The sequence below is a fragment of the Physcomitrium patens genome, chromosome 11, assembly GCF_059467195.1.
Source record: "Physcomitrium patens ecotype Gransden chromosome 11, ASM5946719v1, whole genome shotgun sequence".
Lineage (NCBI taxonomy): Eukaryota > Viridiplantae > Streptophyta > Bryopsida > Funariales > Funariaceae > Physcomitrium > Physcomitrium patens.
Window position 1 is genome coordinate 8,072,635 of NC_143420.1, and position 25,129 is coordinate 8,097,763.

The following is a 25,129-nucleotide window of genomic DNA, read 5'->3' on the forward strand; positions in this document are numbered from 1 at the left end:
AAATAATATTTTAGTTATTATCTAAAGTATTAGGTAATATGTACATTAGTTTTTTTTTTTTTTACTTTTGTTAGCTTTTAAGTAGAGTTTAAGTATTTTATAATTTTATATTTGGATATTCCATTAAAATACAAAGATTTTAGACCACAATACTAGCTCTAAACACAATATAAGTTTAATCAAAGTAACAATATTATAAAAAGTTTCTAATAAAAAATAAATAAATGTATTTAATTATATTACTAATGTAGAATTTATAAAATTAAATAGCATAAAAAATCAAATTAAAAAATATTCTTTTATTATATTTTATTATTATCGTAAAACAATAGCTTCAAATATATACATGCAATAGAGTATTATCACATTGTGTTTTAAGATATATAGATAGATAGATAGATAGATAGATGCACATAATCATTTTCATTATTACCTTTTATTCAAAGAAATCAAAATTTTAAATTAATTTCTAGATAAAAGTTTAGCATGGTTAAAATTATTGACAAAACATGTGAGAGATTCAACAAAAATAAATGCATGATGTAACTTTGATTTGATTCACTAACTTTTTCCAAGTTTTTTAGGAATGAAAAATAAATTTGTCGATATTTCTGTACATATTTCTTTTAATGTTACATTTTCTCATTATTTTTTTAAGAAATTTCTTAATGATATATATATATATATATATATATATATATATATAAAGTCTTTTTTCTGATGATTATATCTGGATTTTTTGTATGTAAGATTATGTACACACAATATTTTTAGTATTAGAGGTGTAAAGTATTATGTATGATTATCTTCAAAGAGATTACAAATTTATTTTTCATTGTAAAATATTACATAGGGGAGATTGATGCCTTTTTCTTACATTTCCTAATGGTGCAGTTATTAACATTATTATATTAGATTATCATTCATATAAATATAAAATTAAAAAATAAAAAATACAATAATAAAATTTCTTAAATGTAACTTGTGATATTGTGGCAAGCTTTAATCATAATTAGGAAACGAATGCAAATAATTTAACAAAAAACACAAACAACAAAAATTAGTTGAAACATGCATCAGTACAATCTTTCATTGTTCTCTTTGAATATTCTTCTTAGTCATTCATCATCACAGTTATTGTTGATGGACAACAACTTTCAATGAAGAAAAGCAGAAGCCCCATGTGGCCAAAACCGCTTTCCACTACTGAAACTTTTGTCATACACAGTAAATAAATAAAAAATTAAATAAAAAGAGCGAACCCAAACCCAAAACATATATAAAGGGACGAAGCCGGATGGTTCATCCATCCATTTAAACCACATCCAGAACCGCACGGGTGGTGACCCGCGACGGTGAAGTTGGATGAATGCCGTATATGAATGTACGACTAAGTTGGATGAAACTTGGCAGTTTCCTAGAAGAAGGGTAGTCCAAGGCGGGGGGAGGGAGGCCGGCGCAACGGACGGAGTCCACCGCCGCGTGGAAATTCAAACGCATGCGGAGGTACCGTCGGGAGTACGAATTTCGAACCCCACAACCCAACAATCTCTAGCGAAAACCCACCACGAAGGTTGCGTTGAAACGCAGCAGAAACGAGAATCGGGAACTGGGTCACGGCCCAAAGGCGGCCACACAATGCGCGACCCCCGTAGTGGGGGTCGCAGAGGAGATCCTTCTCGTAATCCACGCTGGCCTGCGCACCCGCCGCTCAAAGCTTCACGAATCTACTTCTCCAAGTCGCAAGCTCCGCGAGCGTCACATCCCTTGAGTAAGCCGGCTCCGCGGAGCAAGAATCCGAAGACGAAGTCCGTTTTGGGGCTCTTATCAGTGCCACCTGGTCCTTGACAAGTAGCCGGATTAGTTTTCGAGAAATGTCGGTATTCACACGGAAACAATTTGTCCATGGGGAGTTTTGATATAGGGCGAATACCGGAAGGGAGGTGTAGATCCGGGATATGAGTATGTGACTTTTACGTATTGACGAGCAACGCCTCGCGCGTGCCAGGAGCTGTGCTGGTCCTTCCATGGGGCGGGGCCTCGTGTTGGCTTGGACCGAGTAGGTGCACGATCGGGTGGCCGATGGGGAGAGCAATTCGACAAGCGGGGGGGGGGGGGGGGGGGGGGGGGATTTTGAGAAATGGATTCCGATGCGCTGTGCAATGCATTTGTGAAAACATTACTATCCCACGTTCGACACCAACCGGCAGGCCCTTCTCGGGATGTCCCCACCGTGGATTGCTAACCTTCGGGACCTGTGGGTGGTATGATCGTGTTCGTGAGTGGGAACCTGCAACTGCCGGGAGAAGTGCACTTGCTCAAGTTCATTCAGGTGGTGTTTGGGTTGTTGTGCAAAATTCTTTTTGAGCATGGGGTTGGTTTTTGGGTGGCTTTTCTTTTAGTTGAGTGTTGCAGCGATTTTGTTGACGTTAATGGAGGGTTGTCATGGACTCTTTTGTGGTGCATTTTCTAGGATGAACAAACCTATAATTGTCCTCTCGATGTCTTTGGTGGGTTACTTTTCTTAACAAAAAGAAATCGGTCTAGTTTGGTCAGCTCTTATCTGATCTGTCTCTTGGTCTCGGAAAGGGTTATTACTGGACTTTTTTGACATGAATTTTGCTGCCATTTTTTTTGAATCAGTTTTTCCTCTTGAGATCTTCAATATCGAAACAATTCTTTTGTGGAATGCGTGCATGGCATTTTTGCTGCGAGTCCTAATATGGATTTGATGTCTTGTATTTTCCTTCAAATGAATAGCTATCTGTGAATTTCTTCGTTATGTGTCTAGTGATTTAATTTATTTTTTTACTTATTTTTTTCTTTCGCATCACAGTTCACTGTTCTGGTTTCATCGACTCGCTTTTTGTGTTTCATTGGACTTGTGAGAACTGCTGTTTCTTTCGACTTCCACTGCAAAGAATGGGTTGCTTTGAATTTCCTTGTGTTGATAATCATCTGGTATGATTCCTAAGTTGTGTCCCTGCATTTGCAGATGTTTAATCTCCTTCCAACACCACAGGGGAGCTTCTGCGTTAACAATGACATTTTCCGTCTCAACTATGCTTAATGTGCACCTTCATCCACAGGAAAGAGTTGCTCTACGCATGTTCTGTTCAAGTTTGATGAACGTGACCGCAGTTAGTGGGCTTCAGGATCTTGGAGCCGAAAGATTTTGTGGCCACTTCGAGCATATTGCAGGCACCGAAGTGACGACCCTTCAGATTTGGCAGTTCTGTTCCAGCCAGTTATCGTCAGCAAAATCTTCCCATCCTTGTTCTCGACAATCTACTGGAGAATTCTCGATTGGTATAGATTCTTGCTAACCCATCGTAAAATTCTTTGTAGGCCAATCACTTCTGGATTTTTTCATGTAATTTATATCCATGGTAGCACTTTTGCATATTATAAAATCTTGCGAAGGGGGTTGTGAATCTCCTATCCACCATGGATGAGTTGATTTTTATTGTCAAAACGTTGTCTATTGCCCAAGCCACGGAATTGCAAGGATTTTCGTTCCTATTCAAGGACACTCTCAATGTCCCTTTTTCATCGTAAAAAGGTGGAGACAATCACAGCGTGTTAAATATTTTCTCCCTTAGCACATTCAAAATATTTACTTTCGAAACATAGTCCGCAGGGAGGGCTCCATCGTTAACTTACACAAAATGTTACTTTTGTCTGCCATTGCAGCAAGTACTGCGTTGGCATTTGTGTTTTTTTCACCGCATTGACTTGTACCTTGAGTACAAGTCAATCTGATGAGTGGTTCGAGTACAAAACAGCTGCAATACCTTTGTCATACTGCCGGGTACTTCACTGAGAGTTTTTACACATTTCCGGCGATGGAATAAGTCCAAAATGCTTTAGTACCCAGTCCCCGGTCTGCAGGCAAGTTTTGGTGGCATCAACCCCTTCAGCTTTGCTCCAGGAGCCTACAGTCTAGGAAGCAGTCTCTTGAACCTAGGAGACTCTTCACCCCAGCAAGTAAATGCAGGCAGCATACGCAACTGGCAATAAGCTGTTGGCTACAACAACACTCAAGAAAACAAAAACAGTAACAAAACAAAAAAAAAAAAAAGTCCAATACCTTACCAATCTCATATCTACCTACGCAAAATGAGGGGTGGGTATACTTTGTACTCGTAGTGATGAACCCAACCAAGTTTTGAACCAAGGAGAGTGCATGAACCCAACCAAGTTTCAAGCAGTCACAAAATTGAATGAAAGCAAGTAAGCATGGCTGGTAAAGCACTAATTAATTAGCAGTACCATTTGGGGATGCAACGCATCCATCCATGAGTGCATTGAAGAAGGTCTCAGGAGTGTAGTACCACTGCCCTTTGTGCACTTCAATTGATTTCGGCGTAACCTAAATCCATGAGATCGAGGCAAAATTTAAGCCCCTCCTCCCTCTTGACTTGACTAACTCTCACTGACTGGTGCGTGTGTGTGTAAGTTATACGTGTATCAAATCTTAGCACCAGCCATTATTATAGCTTCTCCCCCTACTTCTTCTTCTTCCCCTTTTTCTCTGTCCTTCTTCTACGATATCTATCAAATTGGGCCCATTCAATTTCAGTACTGTTCTTGCGCTCTTTGCTTTGTGGTCTACACACACATCTAAATGCACAAATCTAATATTTTGGTGTCATGCATTGAACGGCTACTAAGAAAAGGTCACATTTTTGTTACTGGTGTTTGATGCAACATTTTTAATGCTCGAATTTCCAGGATATATGTTGCTTATTGTGCTTTGAGGAATAATTTTACTCCTTTGTATTGAGATGGCCAAGACAACAATGTTCAAATCGCCACATATCTCGGTTGGATGAGATTTCAACTACTGTCCAAATTTCTACTGCATTCAACTTTTTGCTAATGTTGAAATAGAAGTTTTTTTTTTTTTTTTTTTTGTTTTTTGTTTTTTTCCTCTCCATTGTGCACCAACAAATTCTTTGGTAGAAGTTTTGACAACGTGCTATTCCTCAATTAAAAATATCACATAACCTTCTCATACAAGTTTGCTAATTAGAAAGCATGCAAAAGACAAGTTTGATTTTGTTTTCGCACATGTAAAAGACATCCTTAATTATTCTTCTTCTGTTCTAAACCCATCAAATTAGTCATCACTGATATAAAGTCCATATGAGAGGCATTAAATATGGTATTGCTTCCCATAGGCATTATTCTTAAAAGAATATTTTTGGGTGTAGAAACTCACTCTTCTAAAGATTTGTTTGCTTTGTGGATGTTATTTTACCAACATATTTCCAAATGGCAATCATTGTATGTTTCTTGTTTGCCCAAAAGTTATTGTCAGCTCTTCCATAGTCATAAATGGCATTGTTTATCTTTTTTAGAATAATTTTTTAACATAGTATAAAGTACTGAAACATATGACCAACAAAAACATCCATAATTGTGAGTTAGTTTTGCATATTTTTGTGTTTATAAATATATATGTATATGTATAGAGACCTATATATATATATATATATATGTATATATTTTGCAATAATCAAATTGATATTATAAATTATTAATATAGAAAGAAAAAACCTAAATAATTTTCCATTTTATAAGAAATAATAGTCTCAACTCATGCCAAAGTTGAAGGCCTCTGAGTCTTTGCAGGTTTAGATTAATGTTAAAGTTTTAAATTTCATTAAGATATGTATTCTTAATCTTTAACCCCGTAATTATATTCGAATAAATCCAGCAATTTATTATTAAAAAAATTATACTTTTTTAAAAAATAAATATCTTTGATAGAGTTCTTTGATTAATTAATGAAAATATTCAGAAACATTAAATGATTCATCTCTTGCACTGTATTCATATTAAAATTTAAAAATTTTAAACTTACATATCACATCAATTATATATATATATATATATATATATATGAAATAAAAATAAAAACAAAACAAAACAAAAATAAAAACAAATTATGGCTTTAAGATGTAATGCACTACTTCCTTCCATACTGACATTTTTCCCCTACATCAAATTTTTGTAATACTTTTTCAAGTTATCTAAAAGCTTTTTGACTTTGAGGACATATAAAAAATAATGGTGTTGAAAATACATAAATTTGTTGTACTTCTGATGTTTGTGCACAGTTAGCAACAGGGTAGTGCAACCATTCAAATTCAAAATGAATTAACCTAATTTCGTCAAAAATATTGAAACATCAAGTTTTATTTTCATTTCAAAAGCTTTTCTCTTTCTTATTTTCTTATGAAGTTTTTGAGGGTAAATAATCGTGATAGAATAATCATTTAATTCAAATCATGAATCTTCATTTCAATCAAATCAATTGATTCAAATGAGGTGTTTTGGAGATATCATACAAGATTCTTCACATTTTTTTTTAAAGATTGTTTAGCTTTCTTTGAATCTTCACGTAGCAATTACGCTTACCTCTCAAAAAAATGAGGTTCTCAAAAAAAATATAATTAAATAAAAATAAATCTTCATCTCTCACAATACTATTATATTAATCCGAATTTTCAACCATTAACAAATTTTGTCAGCCCAAGATTTGTATCATTTGTAATTTTGAATGGACTATGCAATATCTTAATTTCCTAAAATCATTATGCATGTTTTTTTTTAAATTTTTTTGCATGTAGATATTACATATCGTCAAATAATCAAACAAACAAATAAATAAATATAATGTCATGTTTCATATTATATAACCTAGTGCAAAACAAATATACAAGTGTACATACATACATATTTAAACACTAATCAATTACATGATTGGATTTGTTTTTTATTTTTTTTTATTTTTCCTCTAATTCATTTGTCCATCTGAACATTGGCTGTAAAAGGACTTTCATCTTTGTCCGTGAACATGCCAACATTTTCAATGTTTGTACCATGATCCATCACACAATTTCTTTCTCTTTTTCCTTTTAAAAAGTAAAATATGGTTGTATATTATTTTTCACTATTATAAAACATCAACGAATTCTTTAAAATGATTTACTATATTCGAAAATCCAATATATTTTACTATTTATTTGTGTTAATTCTATTTGAAACATTGTTTCAATATGAGATGAACTTTGCAAAGAAAGATGGGTGTAAGATAAATTTCACAAGTTTCAACATACTCAAGAGTGACATGTAATGAATTTAATATTTTGCATTCACATAATGCTTTTTGAAGAATTAAAATAAAGCCCCAAATGCTGAGAATTTTATTCTATTTGTGTTTACTATAAAATTTTCAAGTTATTGAAGAAATCTAAACCTCAAATCTTGGTGCATTATCATGAATTCTAAAATGAATTTTTATCATTTCTGTGTAAGTTCGAAGTATAGCTAAATCATTGAAGAAATCCCCTCTAATTTTACTTACCAGTCTTCATAAGTTGACTAAAATTAATGACATGAACAAAAGTAACAAATAAATAAATAAATTGTTGTGTACTTTGGATGTTGGAGCATGCAATGTAATATGACATGGATGGATGACAAGTATTGTATTCGAAATCATCCATATAAATAATGGTCCATCCGCCCAAAGTATGCCATGATGCAAGGGCTACAACAATGAATAACTAATGGGCCCCATGTCCCCCTTCTCCAATTATTTTATTGTATTTTAAAAGCGTAACCCTCATTAAAACAATTCCACTAAAAAAAGGGGGGGAAGAAAAAAGAAGACGATAAAAATGTCATTTTATCATTCATCCACATCCAGATTGGATAGTAAATATATGTACAAAAATATTCATATAAGGTAGGTACACATTTAACTCAGATCTTCCTCATTCCTTTCTCTTAAACCAAATAAATCTATCGAAATTCCTTTTGTATTTTTATGAACGTGCAAGGTCCCTTCCTTCTTCATTGTGATGGGAATTGAGAAAATGAGTATTGTTCGTTGCAACCTTATTTAAGACTTTTATATACGAGTATTATTAAGCAAAGGGAGGGGGTATAACTGCATCGTGTTTACTATTATTGATTTTGAATCCTTGAGAACATTGAATTGTATCATGGGGTGCCTTTTTTAATGACTTTTACTTTAACGATCCCCTTTTTTCCTCCCAAATTACCACTCTCCCCAAGTATTATTAGTGAAAACGACTCCTGAAGGCCAAGGACCAGAACAAACTAGTTCACATGCAGTGTGAACGCGTACTTTTTGTTTGGTAAAGTAGTAAGTTACTAGAAGGGTGAGCTCGAACCGGAAGCGGATCAACGATGGATGGATGTGTGCATGAGACCCCATGCCTCGACGACATTCGTTCATTCATTCACAACAGGAAGACATGTGAACTGTGTGGATGAGGCCAGGTCAGCAGCTGAGAATCAAAAGGCCCTACTGGTCAAAAAGGCGATGGCGTACTTTTTGGAGGAAAAGTAATTTCTGGACGTGAAAAAAGGTGAGGTCGCTATGCCATGTCATCGATGAGAACGTGCCCAATTCATTCATCTTTCGTCCACATTCGTCTGTATTTTTGACGATATTGTGGTGGCCTGCACGTGTTCGATTTCAATTCGTTTCTAGTGTAATTGATTTGTGACTAATACAAACGTAGAGATTTCAGCAATATTGAATGTGTTTCTATTCAAATATATTTAAAATTTTACATGTTTAACGACATGAAATCAATTAATGACATGTACATAGCAATAACTAGTAATATGTTTATAAAAAATTAGCCATGAAAATATAAGTAATCCTTTTAATCTTTGAAAATATGGTCTGTAGTTTTTATTTTAAATTAATGATATATATATATATATATATATATATATATATATCATACTAATTGCTAATCATACCATATGAGAATAGTGAAAAAATCATACAGATCTACATATCTATCTACATAGTACTGATATAATACTGAATATACCAAATTTGTATTTGTTTTATTATGTATGTTTGTTTGTATTTTGTTTTTAGTTTGATTTTTACATCAAATTATGTTGTTGAACTTTTAGACGTTCAATATATTGTGAATAATAAAACAATAAAAATTTGAAGTTTTCGAACCTCATGTTAACAAACACATTTATCTGTCCATGTTGCGTAGTGCAATATTGGTTCTAATAAAAAATAAAAAATAAAATAGTGAAGAGATGGAGTATTTGAAGGGTAAGAAAGAAAGTAATAGAAAAAGAAAGAGACTCAGTCAAACTATCCACTCGTTTGGCTTGAGAGAGATCTGCAAAACTGATTTACGTTTATCCCCCAAAATAAAAATATATTAAATGACTTACTTCCACTACAACCATCTTTTCACTTTTCTATGATGCATTTTATTTATTTAGTCTCAATGACGAACGGAAAAGACCATCCATCCCTTGTTACGGAAACGGAACTTTTTTACTTTTTCATCCTTCGAAACGTTCCTCCAATTAAACAGTAGCCATGGACAACAAATCAGATTCGACGCATTAATTTCCCCCTCATTATGCTCCAGTGCCAACGGAAGTGTAATTACAAATTTACCCATCCCCTATGGCTTGCTTCTGAATATACCCACGGTAATTTTCACATTTTCCCACGTTTCGATGACCAGCCTGAATGTAAAAGCTAGTCGCCAAAAGCAACCGCAGTAAAAGTAATATAATTTACGCCGCACATTGGGCCTCACAAAGCCTACTTTAACTTATCCCACCAATCTACCTACCTACCTACCTGCCTGCCTGTCAGGTCCATTAGGTCGGTACCACCTCGAGTCCTCGGGGGAGGCACGCACCAACCCAGCAAGCGCCTCGCCGAACCTGGGCCCGGGGGTATCGTGGGACTGATGCCCTTGCCCCGAGCATAACGTCCAGCGCTGTTGCTGATGGTCCAGTGGTAGAAGGCGGGCTGGACCAATCTCGACGAAGACTGTGTGGATTGACATCGATCAGGGATGACCATCCTCACTGGGTGCTATACTTAGTGCCAACCGTGTCCATCAGCGTTGGGGAATTTGCCATTTATGGCGTTTCGTCGTTGCTGTTGTAGTTGCTGCTGCTGCAGTTGTAGTTGCTGCAATGATGCTGCAACAACGGCGCTGTCGTGGCCGTGTTGCTGGAGGGCAGTGGCGATGGGGATGATGGCGACGAAAAGAGAGTGATGCAATTTTAACGACATCAGTCGCGAGGGTTTTGGTGTGAGGAAGTGGCTTAATCTGGGTAAGGGACCATTGGGTCGCGTCTCGCACCAGGTTTAGCGACGATTTAGTGCGGAGGAGGTTGGGGGCTGGCTTAGTGGGTTGGTAACACAGCGGTAGTTTCGTGGTTTATCAGTTTCTGGTCGCTTCCAGGTGCTTTCTGGCGCCGACACGGCCCTTCTCCCCACCAGTAGTAGCGGTGAAGCGGCCTGGGTTGGGTTGTGTTGAGTGACTCAGAGCGGGTTTGACGTGGGTGTGGATTGTCTGTAAGGGCAAGAGGTTGAGAGACCGCAGAACAGAGGAGAAAGAGAGAGAGAGAGAGAGAGGTTGAGAGACCGCAGAACAGAGGAGAAAGAAAGAGAGAGAGAGAGAGAGCCGGGTTGTGGTAGTGTTGTTTTGAGAGTGTGAGGAGGAGGAACGAGTGTTCGGTTGTGGGTAGAGGCGCGCGGGTTTGAGTAAATTGGGGTGATCTTGTCTGGGATATGTGTGTTGCTTGGGTGGAGTTTGTGCTCACTGGGAAGTTGGGATTGCTAGGTTGGGTAGCAATTTGGGCCTGAGTTGCGTGGAAGATCGGATTGTGACCTGGTTTTGTAGGGTGAGTGGGAGACTCCAAGCGGAGAGAAGGGGGTTGGATCCTGTGAGATCTGAGTGGAGTTTGATTCAGATTGGTTGAGTGAAATTGTAGGGGGAAGTGCTGAGGATTAGGAATCGGCACTCGGGAATTGCGCACTACTTTGGAGGACAATTTGCTCCACTCTCCAATCGAGAGTTTGGAGTTGGTGGGGTTTGATTCTGAGATTTCGTCGTAGGGTGTGTTGGGTGGCTGTATTGAACCGTGACGGGGAAGGGGTGATCAAAGAGGAACCATACCGGGGTCCAATTGGATGATGCCATATCCATCCATGCAGGGAGGGCAACCGCAGCAAGGACAGCTCATATGCAGCGGGTGCCGCACCCTGCTCGTGTATCCTCAAGGGGCCAGTAATGTACGCTGCGCGCTTTGCAGTTCTGTAACGCAAGTGCCGTCCCACGGTACAGAGATGGCTCAACTGGTTTGTGGCGGATGCCGGACTCTTCTGATGTACATGCGCGGCGCCACCAGCGTGCAGTGCTCTTGCTGCCACACCGTGAACCTGGCGATGGAAGCCCCCCAGGTGGCTCATATCAATTGTGGCGGGTGCGGGATGACGCTGATGTACGCATATGGCGCACAGAGTGTGAAATGCGCACTGTGCCAGTTTGTAACAACCATCACGATGCCGAGCATGCGGGTCCAGCTGCCATCGATATCGCAGCAGCCAAGGCCTCCGCAAGCCCATGGCGGGCCACCTCCTGCTCTCACATCGTCTCACACGCAAACCGTGGTGGTGGAGAACCCCATGACGATGGACGAGAGTGGGAAGCTGGTGAGCAATGTGGCTGTGGGCGTGTCCACTGATCGGAGGTAACGATGCTAGCTGGCGATTGTTTAGTTGCATGTTTGCAGTGGTGATTGGCTTGTGATCGGTACCAGGTACAAAGTGTAGGATAGGGCAGGCAAGCAACACAAGGCGGGGAGATAATCGATGGCGAACCTGATCATACGATGAATGGTGTTCAGGGTGGTGACTCAAACCACTTTGAATAAGGAGGTTATGGTGATGATGATGATGATGGGAAGGACATTGAAGGCAGCGGCGAATTTAGAGCAGGTAGATTGTGGTGCAGAACTACTGGCGGCCTCCGGATCCTCTTCGCAAGGATGTCGTAGTGACTTATCGAGCGGGGTCATTTTGGTGTCTGGAGTTACCCAGAGGTGTAAGCTCAGCGAGCTGTTGCAAGGGTAGTAGTAGGATGCTGGTGTATGCATAGCGGTGGGTTTAGGATATAGGGCTATGAGGTTCAATTTGTGCATTTCAACCAATGAAGTCCCACGTTAATTATTCCCAAACTGCTGTCTGTCGAAATCTCTTTTTTCCCTTCCCCCACCCCCTTAACCCCTCTTTCACTCCTATCTGGGTTGACGTGAAGCTGCTCTAGCTGTCAGTGTTGGATCTGGTGAGGATGTGGTTCTGTGGGTCCTGCCATGAGAGGAGATGAAACCAACCTCTTGTTTGAGCGTTTGCAGGAAACCTCTTTGGGATGGCGCCGCTGGGTGTTTCACACCTTCGATTTTTAATCAGTGGACATTATGCACGAGTTCTTTGCGTGACTTTACGGTGTTTAACTGGGACTACTAGCCTGCCACTTTGTTCTTGAGAGATTATGGGTGTTTTGAGGTTTTTGTTTTACCGACTTAGTTTTAATTTATTTTATAGTTTTGATGCATGTGTTGGTCCTTTGTCTACGTTTAGATCTTAATTCTTATTTAGCTTTCAGTCACCTGCAATACCTGGTTAGTGATTCATTCAAGCTTGTCTCAGACTTTCGCATGTGTAATGCGAAATAGCATGATGCGACTCGCTCCTTGCTAGACATGCTTCCTAGTCGTTACGTATGTAACTATTCGTGAATGAGGCTTTTGTATGTTGTCAGATCCAGGAAACTGGAATGTATTTAGGTAGAATCGTTTCTTTGCTTTGTGCCTTCCATTACCTCATATTGTATTTCTTACAGGAAGTTTTCTAATATTTGTTTTTGATTTTTGCTTTTAGGTTCTAATTGGCAGTTTCAGGGTTCAACTCGACTGATCTAACCAACTCTTTGTCTTTTGTGTAACTGAAGTCATTGAGTGATCTTTGTTAAAAGCTGACTTGTTGTAGGGGTGACAGTTGTTTCAGCAGGTGATTATTCTGCCCAAAATTGTTTGAAGTTCAGTGATTAGATCTTGATTTTGTATGGCAATTTTGGGGCCTCATTGTCTTGCTGTTTTGTGATGGTTGATCGACAGATTTTTAATTATGCTTATAAAATCGATTAACAAGGGAACACAAATTGTAACTACATTTAACATTTCTCTTCTTGTGGTTCCTTTTAGTTTGTTGGACATTTAGAACAAAATTTGGTTATGGATGATGTTACAAAGTTATTTTGATGATTTCAGTATATGTATGTATGAATTTAAGACAAGATGTATATACATACATACATACACATATATGACAATTATTCAAACAGCTTTCTAACATTGTTAATGATCACATTGTGCTTTAAACTAAAACAAATCACACGGAGATTTAATGTAGTCGTACTTTGCCTTGTCTTGTTAATTATTTTATAAATATAATTAAAATTATATCATGCAACAACTGGACAATTAAGCCCCGAAATTCACTCACATTCAAATCAAGATTTGCTCATGAGACTTTTTCACAAAATTGTGTAAACCAATTTTGTTCAAAGATTTCTACTGTTGAAACTGATGTCATCGTCTGTGACGTGAACAATTTTGACAGTAATGATTCTAAGACTTTAGCTACTCAACTGACATGCATTTTGTTGGTATGAAATGATCAAACCCTTGTAGGTAAAGTGATAATACCTATTTCGTGGCTCTGTGAAATACTAACCATGGTTGCACGCCGATGTAATGTAGAAACACTGGACATGTGAGAGTAGTTAATGTATAGATTTGATGAAATAAAACTCGTCACCAATTTTGTGACTATAAACTCTTTCTCAGTGTCATTTTTAATAGTTCTATTTTTAACCAGCATGAAAATATCACAATTTCAAACAAAAAGATTATGTCTTACATCTAAGTGCTGAATATTATTATTACTGGGATATCTAAGCTTATTAATTGCTTTTCAACATAATATTATACCAATCTAATGAATGTTTTCATCTTGAATTTAAGCTTTCGACATTAATTTACACAAGTGGTGTGTGGCCTGAAGACGTAGTTTACATTTTTGGTAATGTGGCAGTTTGTGAATCAAGGTATCTTGATTGATATGGAAAATACTAATAAACTTATTTTAAAAAAACATGTTTAAAGTTATTATTGCTTCAAAGTAATACGAACACACTCGGTAGTTGACATTACTTTCTTCCAGTGAAGACACCTTGATTGTTCAAATTTTAACACCTAGCATATTAATACCGCAATATGGTTTGAATTTATTTACTCAGTTTCAATTCATAATCTCTAATTCATGACCAAGAAGTAATGCAGTTCCAACTCATCGACCATATTTATTCTGAACACTTAAGGAGAATATTTTTAGCTTGAAATGTTTGAAAATCTAAATACCGTATTGTTATTGTTTAAATTTTAATAAAAGTACCAAAAACTGAACTCTACAGATGTATTTTTCATAAATACATTCGTAAACTGCATTTTTTTGTATTTCAATTAAAGACATAACCAAAGGGGTATTTGTACAAACTAAGCTTATAAAGCTACACCATATCAATACTAAATATCTGCATAGTATAGTGCATACGTTTCATAAGAATTATAACTAAACACAAAAAAAGACATGATTTTCAAAAAGGCATCCTCTAATATTTTTCAAAGGTACAAGATTCAACATGTATACCTCAAGCAATGGACTCCTCTAGCCCCACTCAACAGAGATCATGCTCACGATCCATCATCAACCCCGCACGAACACTGACGGAAACATCCCACGTTCGTCAATTACGTAACGACCATCTGAATTTCGTTGGATTAAACCCGACGAAGCCGGACGACGGATACCATTCGGTCGTTCAGGATCCTCAGTTCTCTGAGAGACCCGACGAACGTTCCGAGAGCTCCCATGCTAGTTACAGATTCAGCTTGTGGGAGCAAGCAAGGGCGTAGGAGCTCGTTGCGCATCGCTGTCAAACCCTAGGGATGAATTGCAAGCCCTCGTGACACTCTCGCTTTCGTACCAATTCTCAATTTATTTCTCCTCAGTGATGCGAATTTTTTTGGGATTAGTAACATAGGAAACGGTGTTGTATGCCGAGAGATCGGCGTGTTTTCATTTTGTGATGATAGCAGTTTTGGTAGTTTAGATGGTTGGAGAGGGAGGTTCGTGGCTGTGATCGGTGAGAGCAGTCGATTGTGTGAGGGGAAGATTAGGGGAGGTCGGATCAGCCAGTTATGGCGACAGAAACGCCAGGCGCGAAGGCGCGCTCTAAGCTGGAGAAAGTTGTATCACCAGCATTGGACAAGGTGATTAAGAATTCCGCATGGCGCAAGCATAGCAAGCTAGTGCAGGAGGCGAAAGCTGCGATTGAAAAGCTGGCTGTGAACGATTTAGAAGCTGCTGCGAGTGCGTTAGAGAGCCCTTTGTACGAGGATAATGGATTGTGTTACAGTGCAGCTAATGCGGAGTTGCTCCTGCAACCTTTGATCGGGGCATGCGAAACTGGTTATCCTAGGGTTGTGGAACCGGCTCTTGATTGTCTTCAGAAGCTGATCGCGCATGGACATTTGCGGGGTGATATGGATACTTTGACACCTGATAATAAGCTTTTATTGGAGGTCAGTCTCCACTTCCCCCTCCTCGGCAGGTTGAGCTGTGCAGTTAGCAGAGAAGCAGTCTTCATGGATGATAGTGTCTTGCAATTTGGTGTAATGCAGAAATGATAATTAAATACATGAGCTCTCACAAGAGTGGTTCTTATTTGGCGCACCATACCTTCCAATTGCCCTCTATCTACGACCAAATCCAGGTATCTTCCCTTTTCGGAGGACGTGTTTGGTATAGGTTCGGCTGCGTACGACGTTCACTGGCATTACCCTATTGTGAAACACGTTGCCGTATCTGTGTGTCACTCGCCTTCTTTTTAAAACCAAGCGATGAGATTTCAAGTTTTTGGGAAGGACTGTAGAATTTGGAGGTAATGAAGCCTCATGGTATGCGCAGGTTATGGAGGGAGTGTGTAAGTGTTACGATATGGCAGAGGATGGCATTGAGTTGCTGGTTATGAAAACTCTTCTGTCCGCGGTCACTTCCACCTCATTGCAAGTGCACGGTGATAGCTTGTTAAAAGCAGTACGTACTTGCTACAACATTTACCTGGGCAGCAAATCTCCGGTCAATCAAACTACCGCAAAAGCATCCCTTACCCAAATGCTAGTGATCGTATTCCAGCGAATGGAAGCAGATTCATCTAATGTGATGGTACAACCCATTGTTGTAGCAGATCTCATGGAGCCAGCCGAGCGTTCAAACTCAGATACAAACATCACACAGTTTGTCCAAGGTTTTATTACCAAAGTTGTCCAGGACATTGAAGGCGTCATAAGTCCAACTCCTGCATTAAAGTCTATGCAATCCACGAAATATGACGGCGCTTTTGACACAGCTGCTGGCGCAGACAGCAGCAGTTCGAATGATATTCTAGAATCAACTGACAAAGACATGTTAGACGCCAAGTACTGGGAGCTAAATATGTACAAGAATGCGCTCGATATAAACAGGAAAGGTGGTGAATCGGCTGAGTCAGAGGTAGATAAAGACGGGGATGCAGATGTTCAGATTAACAACAAGTTGCGTCGGGACGCCTTTTTGGTATTTAGGGCACTTTGTAAGCTCTCTATGAAGAATGCTCCTCAAGAAGGCCTTGCAGATCCATTTGCCATTCGTGGGAAGATTATAGCGTTGGAGCTCCTCAAGATTCTGTTGGAAAATGCTGGGACTATTTTTCGGACTAGTGACAGGTATAGACACATCCTGTAAATCAATTCAAAGGTCAGATATGTAATGCTCAGCTTTAGTCCGAAGTTAGGCGCGATCAAAATCGTTAGGCTAGTCCAACTTGTTGTATAACAGTTTCTGGCTTAAATATCAAATCCAAGTCTGAGGTTAACACTTCAATTAGGCAGGCTGTTCAAGAACAATTAATCATACGAGCATCTTCAAACTTTCAGCTGACTTAGGGTCTGGTAATTCCAGCGCTGGTCTTGTCAATAACACCTGACTTAGTGGTTTGGCACAGTCCTGCCAGTATTTTTAGGTTAACAACGTGCGAGTTCATGTTTTGTATGATTATAGAATTTGGCTTTGAGGTATGTAATAAAAGTACCTGTGTACTAGCCCCTGAGATTTTCTGTCGACTCAGAAGTCATATATATATATATATATATATATATATATATATATATATATAATCCGAGGGAGAAACTGTGCTTTTGTTGCAAGTTTCTGCTATTACTTCGTGGTCTCAAGTGTTCATCGTGATTTATCGGTAACTTATGGTTGATTACAGATTTTTGGGAGCCATCAAGCAATACCTCTGTCTTTCATTACTGAAAAATAGTGCATCATCGATGATGAATGTATTTCAGCTTTCATGTTCTATCTTTATGAGCCTTGTTTCAAGATTTAGGGCTGGGCTCAAGGCGGAAATTGGAGTTTTTTTCCCTATGATCGTGCTTCGAGTGTTGGAAAACGTTGCACACCCCAATTTTTCTCAGAAGACAATTGTATTGCGCTTTTTGGAAAAGCTTTGCGTCGATCCACAAATTTTGGTGGATATTTTCGTCAATTATGACTGTGACGTAGATTCGTCTAACATCTTTGAAAGGCAAGTTCACATATGCCCTGTTTGATTTCTTTTAAAGACATTCTGTAACTTATTGTTGCCATGCCTCATTTGTCCATGAGTACGTTGAGGCAGTTAAGGAAATTTCAGCCAATGTAGAAATTTATTGTCAACACGCGAAAGATGTGCAGGATGGTCAACGGCCTGCTGAAGACTGCGCAAGGCGTACCTAATGGTGCAGAGACCAGCTTGAACCCTGTTCAGGATGCCGCTTTTAAGCTCGCAGCTATCAAGTGTTTGGTTGGGGTGCTGCGGTCTATGGGGAATTGGTTGAATCGTCAATTACGCCTCACAGAATCTTCTCCATACGTAAAGTTTAACGATGGTGAAGAAAGTACCAGTGAAACAGTTGACACTATATCTACTGCAACTGCAGAAGTTCCAGCAGCTACTGGATCTGAAAAAGGGGAAGAGAATGCTGAGAAGACCGATGACAAGATTGGAGAGAAAAATGGTGAAGCTAGCAGTACCTCTGGAAGTCGCCCAACTGAGGAGACATCTGAAGCGGCTACCTTTGAGCAACGGCGTGCTCACAAGTTAGAAGTGCAGGTGCTGGTCATCCTAAATAATTATAATTAGCTTGATACAGGGCTGCCCATATTTTTCATTTAAAAATAACCAATAGCACTTTCTTACAGGGTATTTGATTTGCAGGAAGGTATCGCTCTGTTCAACAAGAAACCTCGAAAAGGCATTGAGTTTCTCATTAAAGTCCATAAAGTGGGTGAGACTCCTGAGGAAGTGGCTAAATTCCTCCGGGATGGCAATGGTTTGGACAAGGGCATGATTGGAGATTATCTTGGTGAAAAAGAAGACTTTTCTCTCAAAGTGATGCATGCTTACGTGGACTCTTTTAATTTCCAAGGGATGGAATTTGATGAATCTATCAGAGCATTTTTGTTGGGGTTTAGATTACCTGGAGAGGCCCAGAAAATTGATAGGATTATGGAGAAATTCGCTGAGAGATTCACAAAATGCAATCCGAAGGCCTTCAGTAGTGCAGATACAGCATACGTGCTTGCTTACTCTGTGATCATGCTTAACACCGATGCCCACAACCCTATGGTCAAAACTAAGGTCAGTAATATGTTAGAATCGCGCATTGCGTGAGTACGGGTGCGTGTGCGTGTGTGTATTGCTTTGCTCTTGGTTCTGTTGCTCTTACATTGTTGCGTTATATTTATGATTCTTTTTGATTTCTTGCTATGATTTTTCGGTACAAGTTTGTTGCATGACACCTGCTTGATCTTCCAATAAGTATTGGGTTTTGCAACTCACGCGCCATGTCTGTGTTCTCCTCAGATGTCTAAGGCAGAGTTCATTCGCAATAACCGTGGGATTGATGATGGTCGGGATATCCCAGAGGATTTTATGAGTAGTCTGTATGATCGTATAGTGTCCAACGAAATCAAAATGAAGGCAGATACCTTGGCGCCAAGTAAGCAACAGCCTGCTAACTCAAACAGGATGCTAGGGCTGGATGCCATCCTCAACATCGTCGTGCGGAAGCCTCGCGAGGATTCTAAGATCATGGAGACAAGTGATGATGTCATTCGTCATATGCAAGAGCAATTCAAAGCTAAGGCTGGGAAATCAGAGTAAGTTTTTTGGTCAGGGAACAGTAAATTAAAGTGTTTTTTTTGCTTTACTTCTATGTTGAATTGTTTAATTGCACTATGGTCAGCAGATATTAGAAATCGCTTGACAGACGCATGTTGTAATTAGAAAATAGGAACTGAATTGACGGAACTTCAAGTGATGATGATTCGCATGAAATTATTCTACTGATCATCAAAATTTGTGGTGAGCTAGTCACAATGCTCTTTAAGATAACGTCTTCTTTCTTCACTCTTTTTCGACTTATTCGCATCGTGTTGTATGCAGGTCGGTATATTATGCAGCATCAGATGTAGAATTATTAAGGCCCATGGTTGATGTTACATGGGCTCCCATGTTGGTTGCATTCAGCGTACCGCTGGATAAAAGTGAAGATGAGGTTGTCACTTTTCAATGTCTCGAGGGCTTTCGTCATGCTGTCCACATCACAGCCGTCTTGTGTATGCGAACACAACGTGATGCATTCCTTACATCTCTTGCAAAATTTACATCGCTTCATTCTGCTGCAGACATCAAGCAAAAGAATATTGATGCTATCAAGGTATTAAGCGCTTTTATAATCCTGAATAAATTTTGTTGAAATGTTTACTTTGCCGAGCAACCTCCAAATGTACTTGTCAGGAACCTCCGCTGCTTTGTATATACTTGGTTGTTCGCACAGATATCAAGCTCTTCTAACGGTCTATTTGGATGGCAGGCAATCATTTCCATTGCAGACGAGGATGGAAACTACTTACAGGATGCCTGGGAGCACATTTTGACATGCGTTTCGCGCTTTGAACATCTTCATCTTATTGGTGAGGGTGCTCCGCCAGATGCTACCTTCTTTGCAGCTCCTCAGAATGAATTAGATCGACGACAGTCTGTTAAGGGCCCAGTTTTGCCTGTACTGAGAAGAAAAACGCAAGGGAAGTTGCAATACGCGGCTGCCGCAGCTCGGAGGGGCTCTTATGACAGTGCTGGCGTAGGGGGTGGATCTGCCGGAATTGTCACCACGGAGCAAATGAACAATCTTGTTTCTAACTTGAATATGTTAGAGCAGATTGGTAGTTTTGAGGTGAATAAGATATTTACTCGAAGTCAGAGGCTGAACAGTGAAGCGATTGTTGACTTTGTCAAGGCTTTATGCAAAGTATCAATGGAGGAATTGCGATCTCCTAGTGATCCTCGAGTATTCAGCTTGACCAAAATTGTGGAGATATCGTAAGTATTTCACTCTTCACTACTCTCTCAGTTCTAGTAATCTATATATTTCTGTTATGTGCTTGCGTTTATCCGGTGCTTGCAGTTTTATGGGCGTTATCTATTACGTAAAGTGTCGTTCATGACTTTCGATGTCTGTTCAGGAGATGTACCTATAGGAAGTCTGTGATGATTTCAAATAAAATCAATCATGGAATACACTTACTGTTACTTTGTCGGGATAATTGTATTGTGGCAATGATCAATTGATCAATGGCTTCAACCTATACAAGGACTGCATAAAGTTATTTAACACTATTCATATGCAGGCATTTCAACATGACGCGCATCAGGCTGGTTTGGTCAAAGATGTGGAGTGTATTGGCTGATTACTTTGTAACAGTCGGGTGTTCAGATAATCTTTCTGTTGCAATGTATGCTATGGATTCGCTACGGCAGCTCGCCATGAAGTTCTTAGACCGCGACGAGCTTGCGAATTTCAACTTTCAGAATGAATTTATGAAGCCATTCGTGATTGTCATGCGCAAAAGCTGCTCTGTTGAAATTCGAGAGCTGATAATCCGATGTGTTTCTCAAATGGTTTTTGCGCGTGTTGGGAATGTCAAATCTGGCTGGAAGATCATGTTTATGGTACGGACTCTACTCCTTTGACTTTATTTATTGTGTTCATTCAGTTCTGTACGCATGTGAAGCAGTTCAGGCTCGTGTGCACTTGGTATACAGTTTTGTAGAATATGGTTGATAGTTGGTTACCTTGAACGATTTCGTTTTGTCCTGATTAATGCATCCTTCTCTTATGATTGATAATTAGAGTTGGCACATATGTAGGTTTTCACTACAGCAGCTACGGATGAGCACAAGTCAATTGTGCTGCTTGCATTTGAGACAATAGAAAAGATTGTACGTGAGTATTTCCCGTACATAACTGAAACAGAGACAACCACCTTCACAGATTGCGTGAACTGTCTCATAGCTTTTACCAACAGCAGGTTCAATCAAGATGTCAGCTTGAATGCCATAGCTTTTCTTCGTTTCTGTGCCCTCAAACTTGCTGAAGGAGAGCTTGGTGCTGCTACGCGGAGCAAGAGTGGAATGAATCTTGCATCTCCAGAAGAGTCTCCTACCTTTACTGACAAAGATGACCATCTCTATTTTTGGTTTCCACTTCTTGCTGGTATGTTGGAACGTGATTTGTTTACACCTGCTACAGTAAGATTCTAGGAACTTAGTCCAGCACCCGTAGTCGTGTAAGTGTTTAGACGTGATCTCTCTCTGCTAATCTGGTGTTCTCCATATCACAAGGCTGGTTTCTGTTTTGATCGTAATGGACAGAACTAACAAGCAATGGCTTAAGTGCTACATAACTTTGTGAATGGTTTTCAGTAGATTGTGTAGGGCTATTTGGCGATATCCTTTCTTGTCCTTTTAACTTGTCTATTTATTACGTTGATGATCTGAAAGCCTTGTCATTTATTACAGGACTGTCGGAGCTTACTTTTGATCCTCGACCTGACATACGAAAAAGCGCACTTGAAGTATTGTTTGATACTCTGCGAATTCATGGAGATAAATTTTCAGCTGGCTTATGGGAGAAAGTGTTTGACTCAGTTCTGTTTCCCATATTCGACTCGGTGCGTCGTGCTACAGACGCAGCTCACAACGGTGAACCTGAAAAAGAACAAGAAGAGTTGGAGATGGATGCGTGGCTATATGAGACTTGTACATTGGCTCTGCAACTTGTGGTAGACTTGTTTGTTAAGTTCTATCCTGTTGTCAATCTTTTGCTAGGCAGGGTCCTATCTTTATTGACTGGGTTCATCAAGCGACCTCATCAAAGTCTAGCAGCTATTGGTGTGGCCGCCTTTGTACGACTGATGAGTAATGCTGGAAGACTTTTCTCAGATGAAAAGTGGTTAGAAATCCTCAATAGTTTGCATGAAGCTGCACTAGAAACACTCCCTGACATTGCGCATCTGGTCGCGACTGCACAAGATCAGCAAGTAAATCACATGGCCAGAACTTCAGTCTCATCTCGTGCTGAAAGTCAAGATGGACATGAACCTTCAATAGCATTGCATAATCTCATTCAAGATGTGAAGTGCCGAACAGCTGTGCAATTACTGCTCGTGCAGGTTTTATCTCTTCCCTTGTTACCCATCTGCATCATTGTATCGAATTCACTTCAAAAACGGCTCAATCGAGATCCTGATGTGAATACATTATGCACATTGATAGATACTATTCTTCTGTGCTGTATCGGGTCCCTCCGTGGTCACATCCTGGGACAATCTGATCTGCAGAGTGTCATAGTTAGTTCCATGCTTCAAGAACTAAGGGATGTATTTCTTCAATGAACAGTATGAAAAAAATTTTAGGGTCATTCTTTAAGCGTCGCATATTTAAGCGATCAAAGAAGCGAGTCTCAGGTGCTTGTTCTCACGTTATGGTGCTTTGTCCTAAACAGGCTATGACAGAGATGTATAACTCTCATGGAGCACACCTTTCGGCTGCCAACACAATGCAGTTACTAGACACACTCCACACAGTAGCGGTTCATGCACATAAGGTGAACGGTGACCACGCCCTTCGTCAACAACTTCAAGAACTCCGACTTATGCCAGACCCCCCATTGCTGCGTCTGGAGAGCGAGGCGTACCAAGCATATCTAGCCATGTTGCAACATTTACCTATGGACAAGCCTAGTTTAGCTAAAGACGTGGAAGTAGAAACTAGATTGGTTGAGCTTTGTGAAGAAGTGCTTCAGCTTTACATTTCTATTTCTACCTCTACTGATGACTCCATCCAGAAGCCAAAGTGGGTGATTCCGCTTGGATCCGCCAGGAGGCGGGAGTTGGTGTCGCGTGCTCCACTTGTAGTTGCAACTCTGCAGGCAGTTAGTGGTTTGAAGGATGCTTCGTTTGAGCAGTACTTGGTGCGGTTCTTCCCTCTGCTAGCAGGATTGATCAGCTGTGAACACGGTTCCGGAGAGGTGCAGTTAGCGTTAAGCGACATGTTTAGCAATTGGATTGGACCCATCCTATTGCAAGCATAATTGTAAGGATATTTTAGCGTTTGTAGGTAACAGCTAACTCGTATATACAACGATACCAATTGTAGTTATTACTCCAATGCAATGATTTGTATTTAGCGAATTGAGTCACTTGTTATTTCGAATACCTGTCCCTTCATGTTCTTGAGTATCGAGATATTGGCCGCTTAAAATTCACATCAGCAACTGGTACTGCTGTGCAGAAGTCGTCACAAGTTTGTCATTAACCACCTACTGCACATGAGGTGTTGTACAGTAGGGTCATTTATAATTTGAATTTCAGATGTGCTCCCTCTTCTATGCATGAAAAACCACTGCATTCAATTGATTGTAGCTATCTCAATTTTTATTGATTTTCCACCAAATGCATTCAATTGATTGTAGCTACCTCAATTTTAATTGCTTTTCCACCTAATCAATTGTGATTTGTGAAACAGTGAGTGCTCTTTAATCTCCACCTATCAATCATTAACCAATGTCATGAATTAGAGGATTTGATTGGATCTAGTGAAATGTGGTGCCATGGGATGAAACATGTTTTTCCTTGTTGAGTTCCTTGTGCCATCTCAATGCTTTGATGGCATGTGGTCATTGCACTTCATAATGCTTAAAGCTCAAGACTATAAGGAATATCATTGCAATAGAGATTGGCCTGCATAGATGAGATATGGTGGTTTGAAGTTGTTTTGCAAGTGGTTTGGACATGAGAATTGGAGTTGCCTTAGCTTATTATGTTTTTGATTAAACCTATTGATTTTTGAATTTGCATTGGTTTCTTATGTAGTACCATGCCGTATAGAATGTTGAGTGATGAAGAAAGGGCCCGCATCATGGAAATGCATGAGGGTGGAATGAAGTGTTTGGACATTGAGGTTGTATTGAATGTTCTACAATTGACTATTTCCACTCTCTTGACAAATTGAAAGGTCGATGGTAGTGTAAAATCTTTAAAAAAACCAATGTGGTAGGCATTGGAAGTTAACTAATTGTGGTACTAGATTGTTGTTTCATTTTATTAGAGCTAATGAAAGACAACCATTATCAAAAATAATAAGCCAATTGAATGTATATTGTAACACAACATTATTGTATTTGCATAAGCTAGGCTTTAGAAATTGCATTGTGCTAAAAAAAATCCCTATCTTAGTGACAATCATAAATTAGATAGACTTACATTTGTCCATGGTCATGAAACTTAGAATTTTAAAGATTGGTGCAATGTGATTTGGTCAGACTTGTCATTATTTGAAATTGGTAAAAATTCAAGGCAAATTAGAGTGTGGCAAAAATTGTACAAAAGATGTTTGTGGAATTATATAGCAACAACTTTTAAGTTTGGTTGTATTTTGGTGATGGTTTGGAATACATTTACTAGCTTTGCTATATGTCCTTTGGTTATTATGCTTCTAAATAGAAGAACATCAATCAATTTTGTAACTGGTTATGATAGAGCATTAAGTAGATTTTACTTTTTATATAATCACCTTAAGCAATTGAAACTTATGGAAGATAGAGCTCCAATTTATTGTAGCTTACTTCTATTACAATAGAGACATACTTATGGTATGACAAAACAAATTTGGTGTACAAACTCTCTAGATTTAAATTCCATAGAAGACATGTGGAAGATTGTCAAAGATTTTTTGCGGCATTGTTGTAG

General features: G+C 39.2%; 2 protein-coding genes, 1 long non-coding RNA gene and 1 pseudogene across 5 annotated transcripts; 3 read left to right on the forward strand and 1 right to left on the reverse strand.

The window, feature by feature from the left end:
* Positions 1 to 2,140: 2,140 nt before the first annotated feature.
* On the forward strand, positions 2,141 to 3,434 carry LOC112288371 (nuclear transport factor 2B-like; annotated as a pseudogene). Its single transcript, XR_002971537.3, has 2 exons — positions 2,141 to 2,332; positions 2,996 to 3,434. The product of XR_002971537.3 is annotated as a nuclear transport factor 2B-like (transcript).
* Positions 3,435 to 4,937: 1,503 nt separating this feature from the next.
* LOC149988140 (uncharacterized) lies at positions 4,938 to 7,543 on the reverse strand. Of its 2 annotated transcripts, none has more exons than XR_016505484.1 (2): positions 5,603 to 7,543; positions 4,938 to 5,390 (listed from the first exon to the last, which is right to left on the reverse strand). It is a non-coding gene; the product is annotated as an uncharacterized LOC149988140 (long non-coding RNA). The 2 variants fall into 2 exon arrangements; XR_016505483.1 differs by having other exon boundaries at positions 5,563 to 7,543.
* Positions 7,544 to 9,807: 2,264 nt separating this feature from the next.
* LOC112288828 (protein LSD1) lies at positions 9,808 to 12,066 on the forward strand. Its single transcript, XM_073537392.2, has one exon. It carries the CDS (start codon positions 11,021 to 11,023, stop codon positions 11,582 to 11,584), a length of 564 nt encoding a protein of 187 aa, XP_073393493.1. The 5' UTR covers positions 9,808 to 11,020; the 3' UTR covers positions 11,585 to 12,066.
* Positions 12,067 to 14,829: 2,763 nt separating this feature from the next.
* LOC112288545 (brefeldin A-inhibited guanine nucleotide-exchange protein 3) lies at positions 14,830 to 23,572 on the forward strand. The gene is made up of 12 exons (XM_024532811.3): positions 14,830 to 15,534; positions 15,920 to 16,716; positions 17,265 to 17,582; positions 17,732 to 18,149; positions 18,255 to 18,677; positions 18,903 to 19,198; positions 19,485 to 19,758; positions 19,915 to 20,420; positions 20,729 to 21,050; positions 21,249 to 21,594; positions 21,900 to 22,552; positions 22,885 to 23,572. Exons 1-12 carry the CDS (start codon positions 15,151 to 15,153, stop codon positions 23,470 to 23,472), a joined length of 5,325 nt encoding a protein of 1,774 aa, XP_024388579.1. The 5' UTR covers positions 14,830 to 15,150; the 3' UTR covers positions 23,473 to 23,572.
* Positions 23,573 to 25,129: the final 1,557 nt, after the last annotated feature.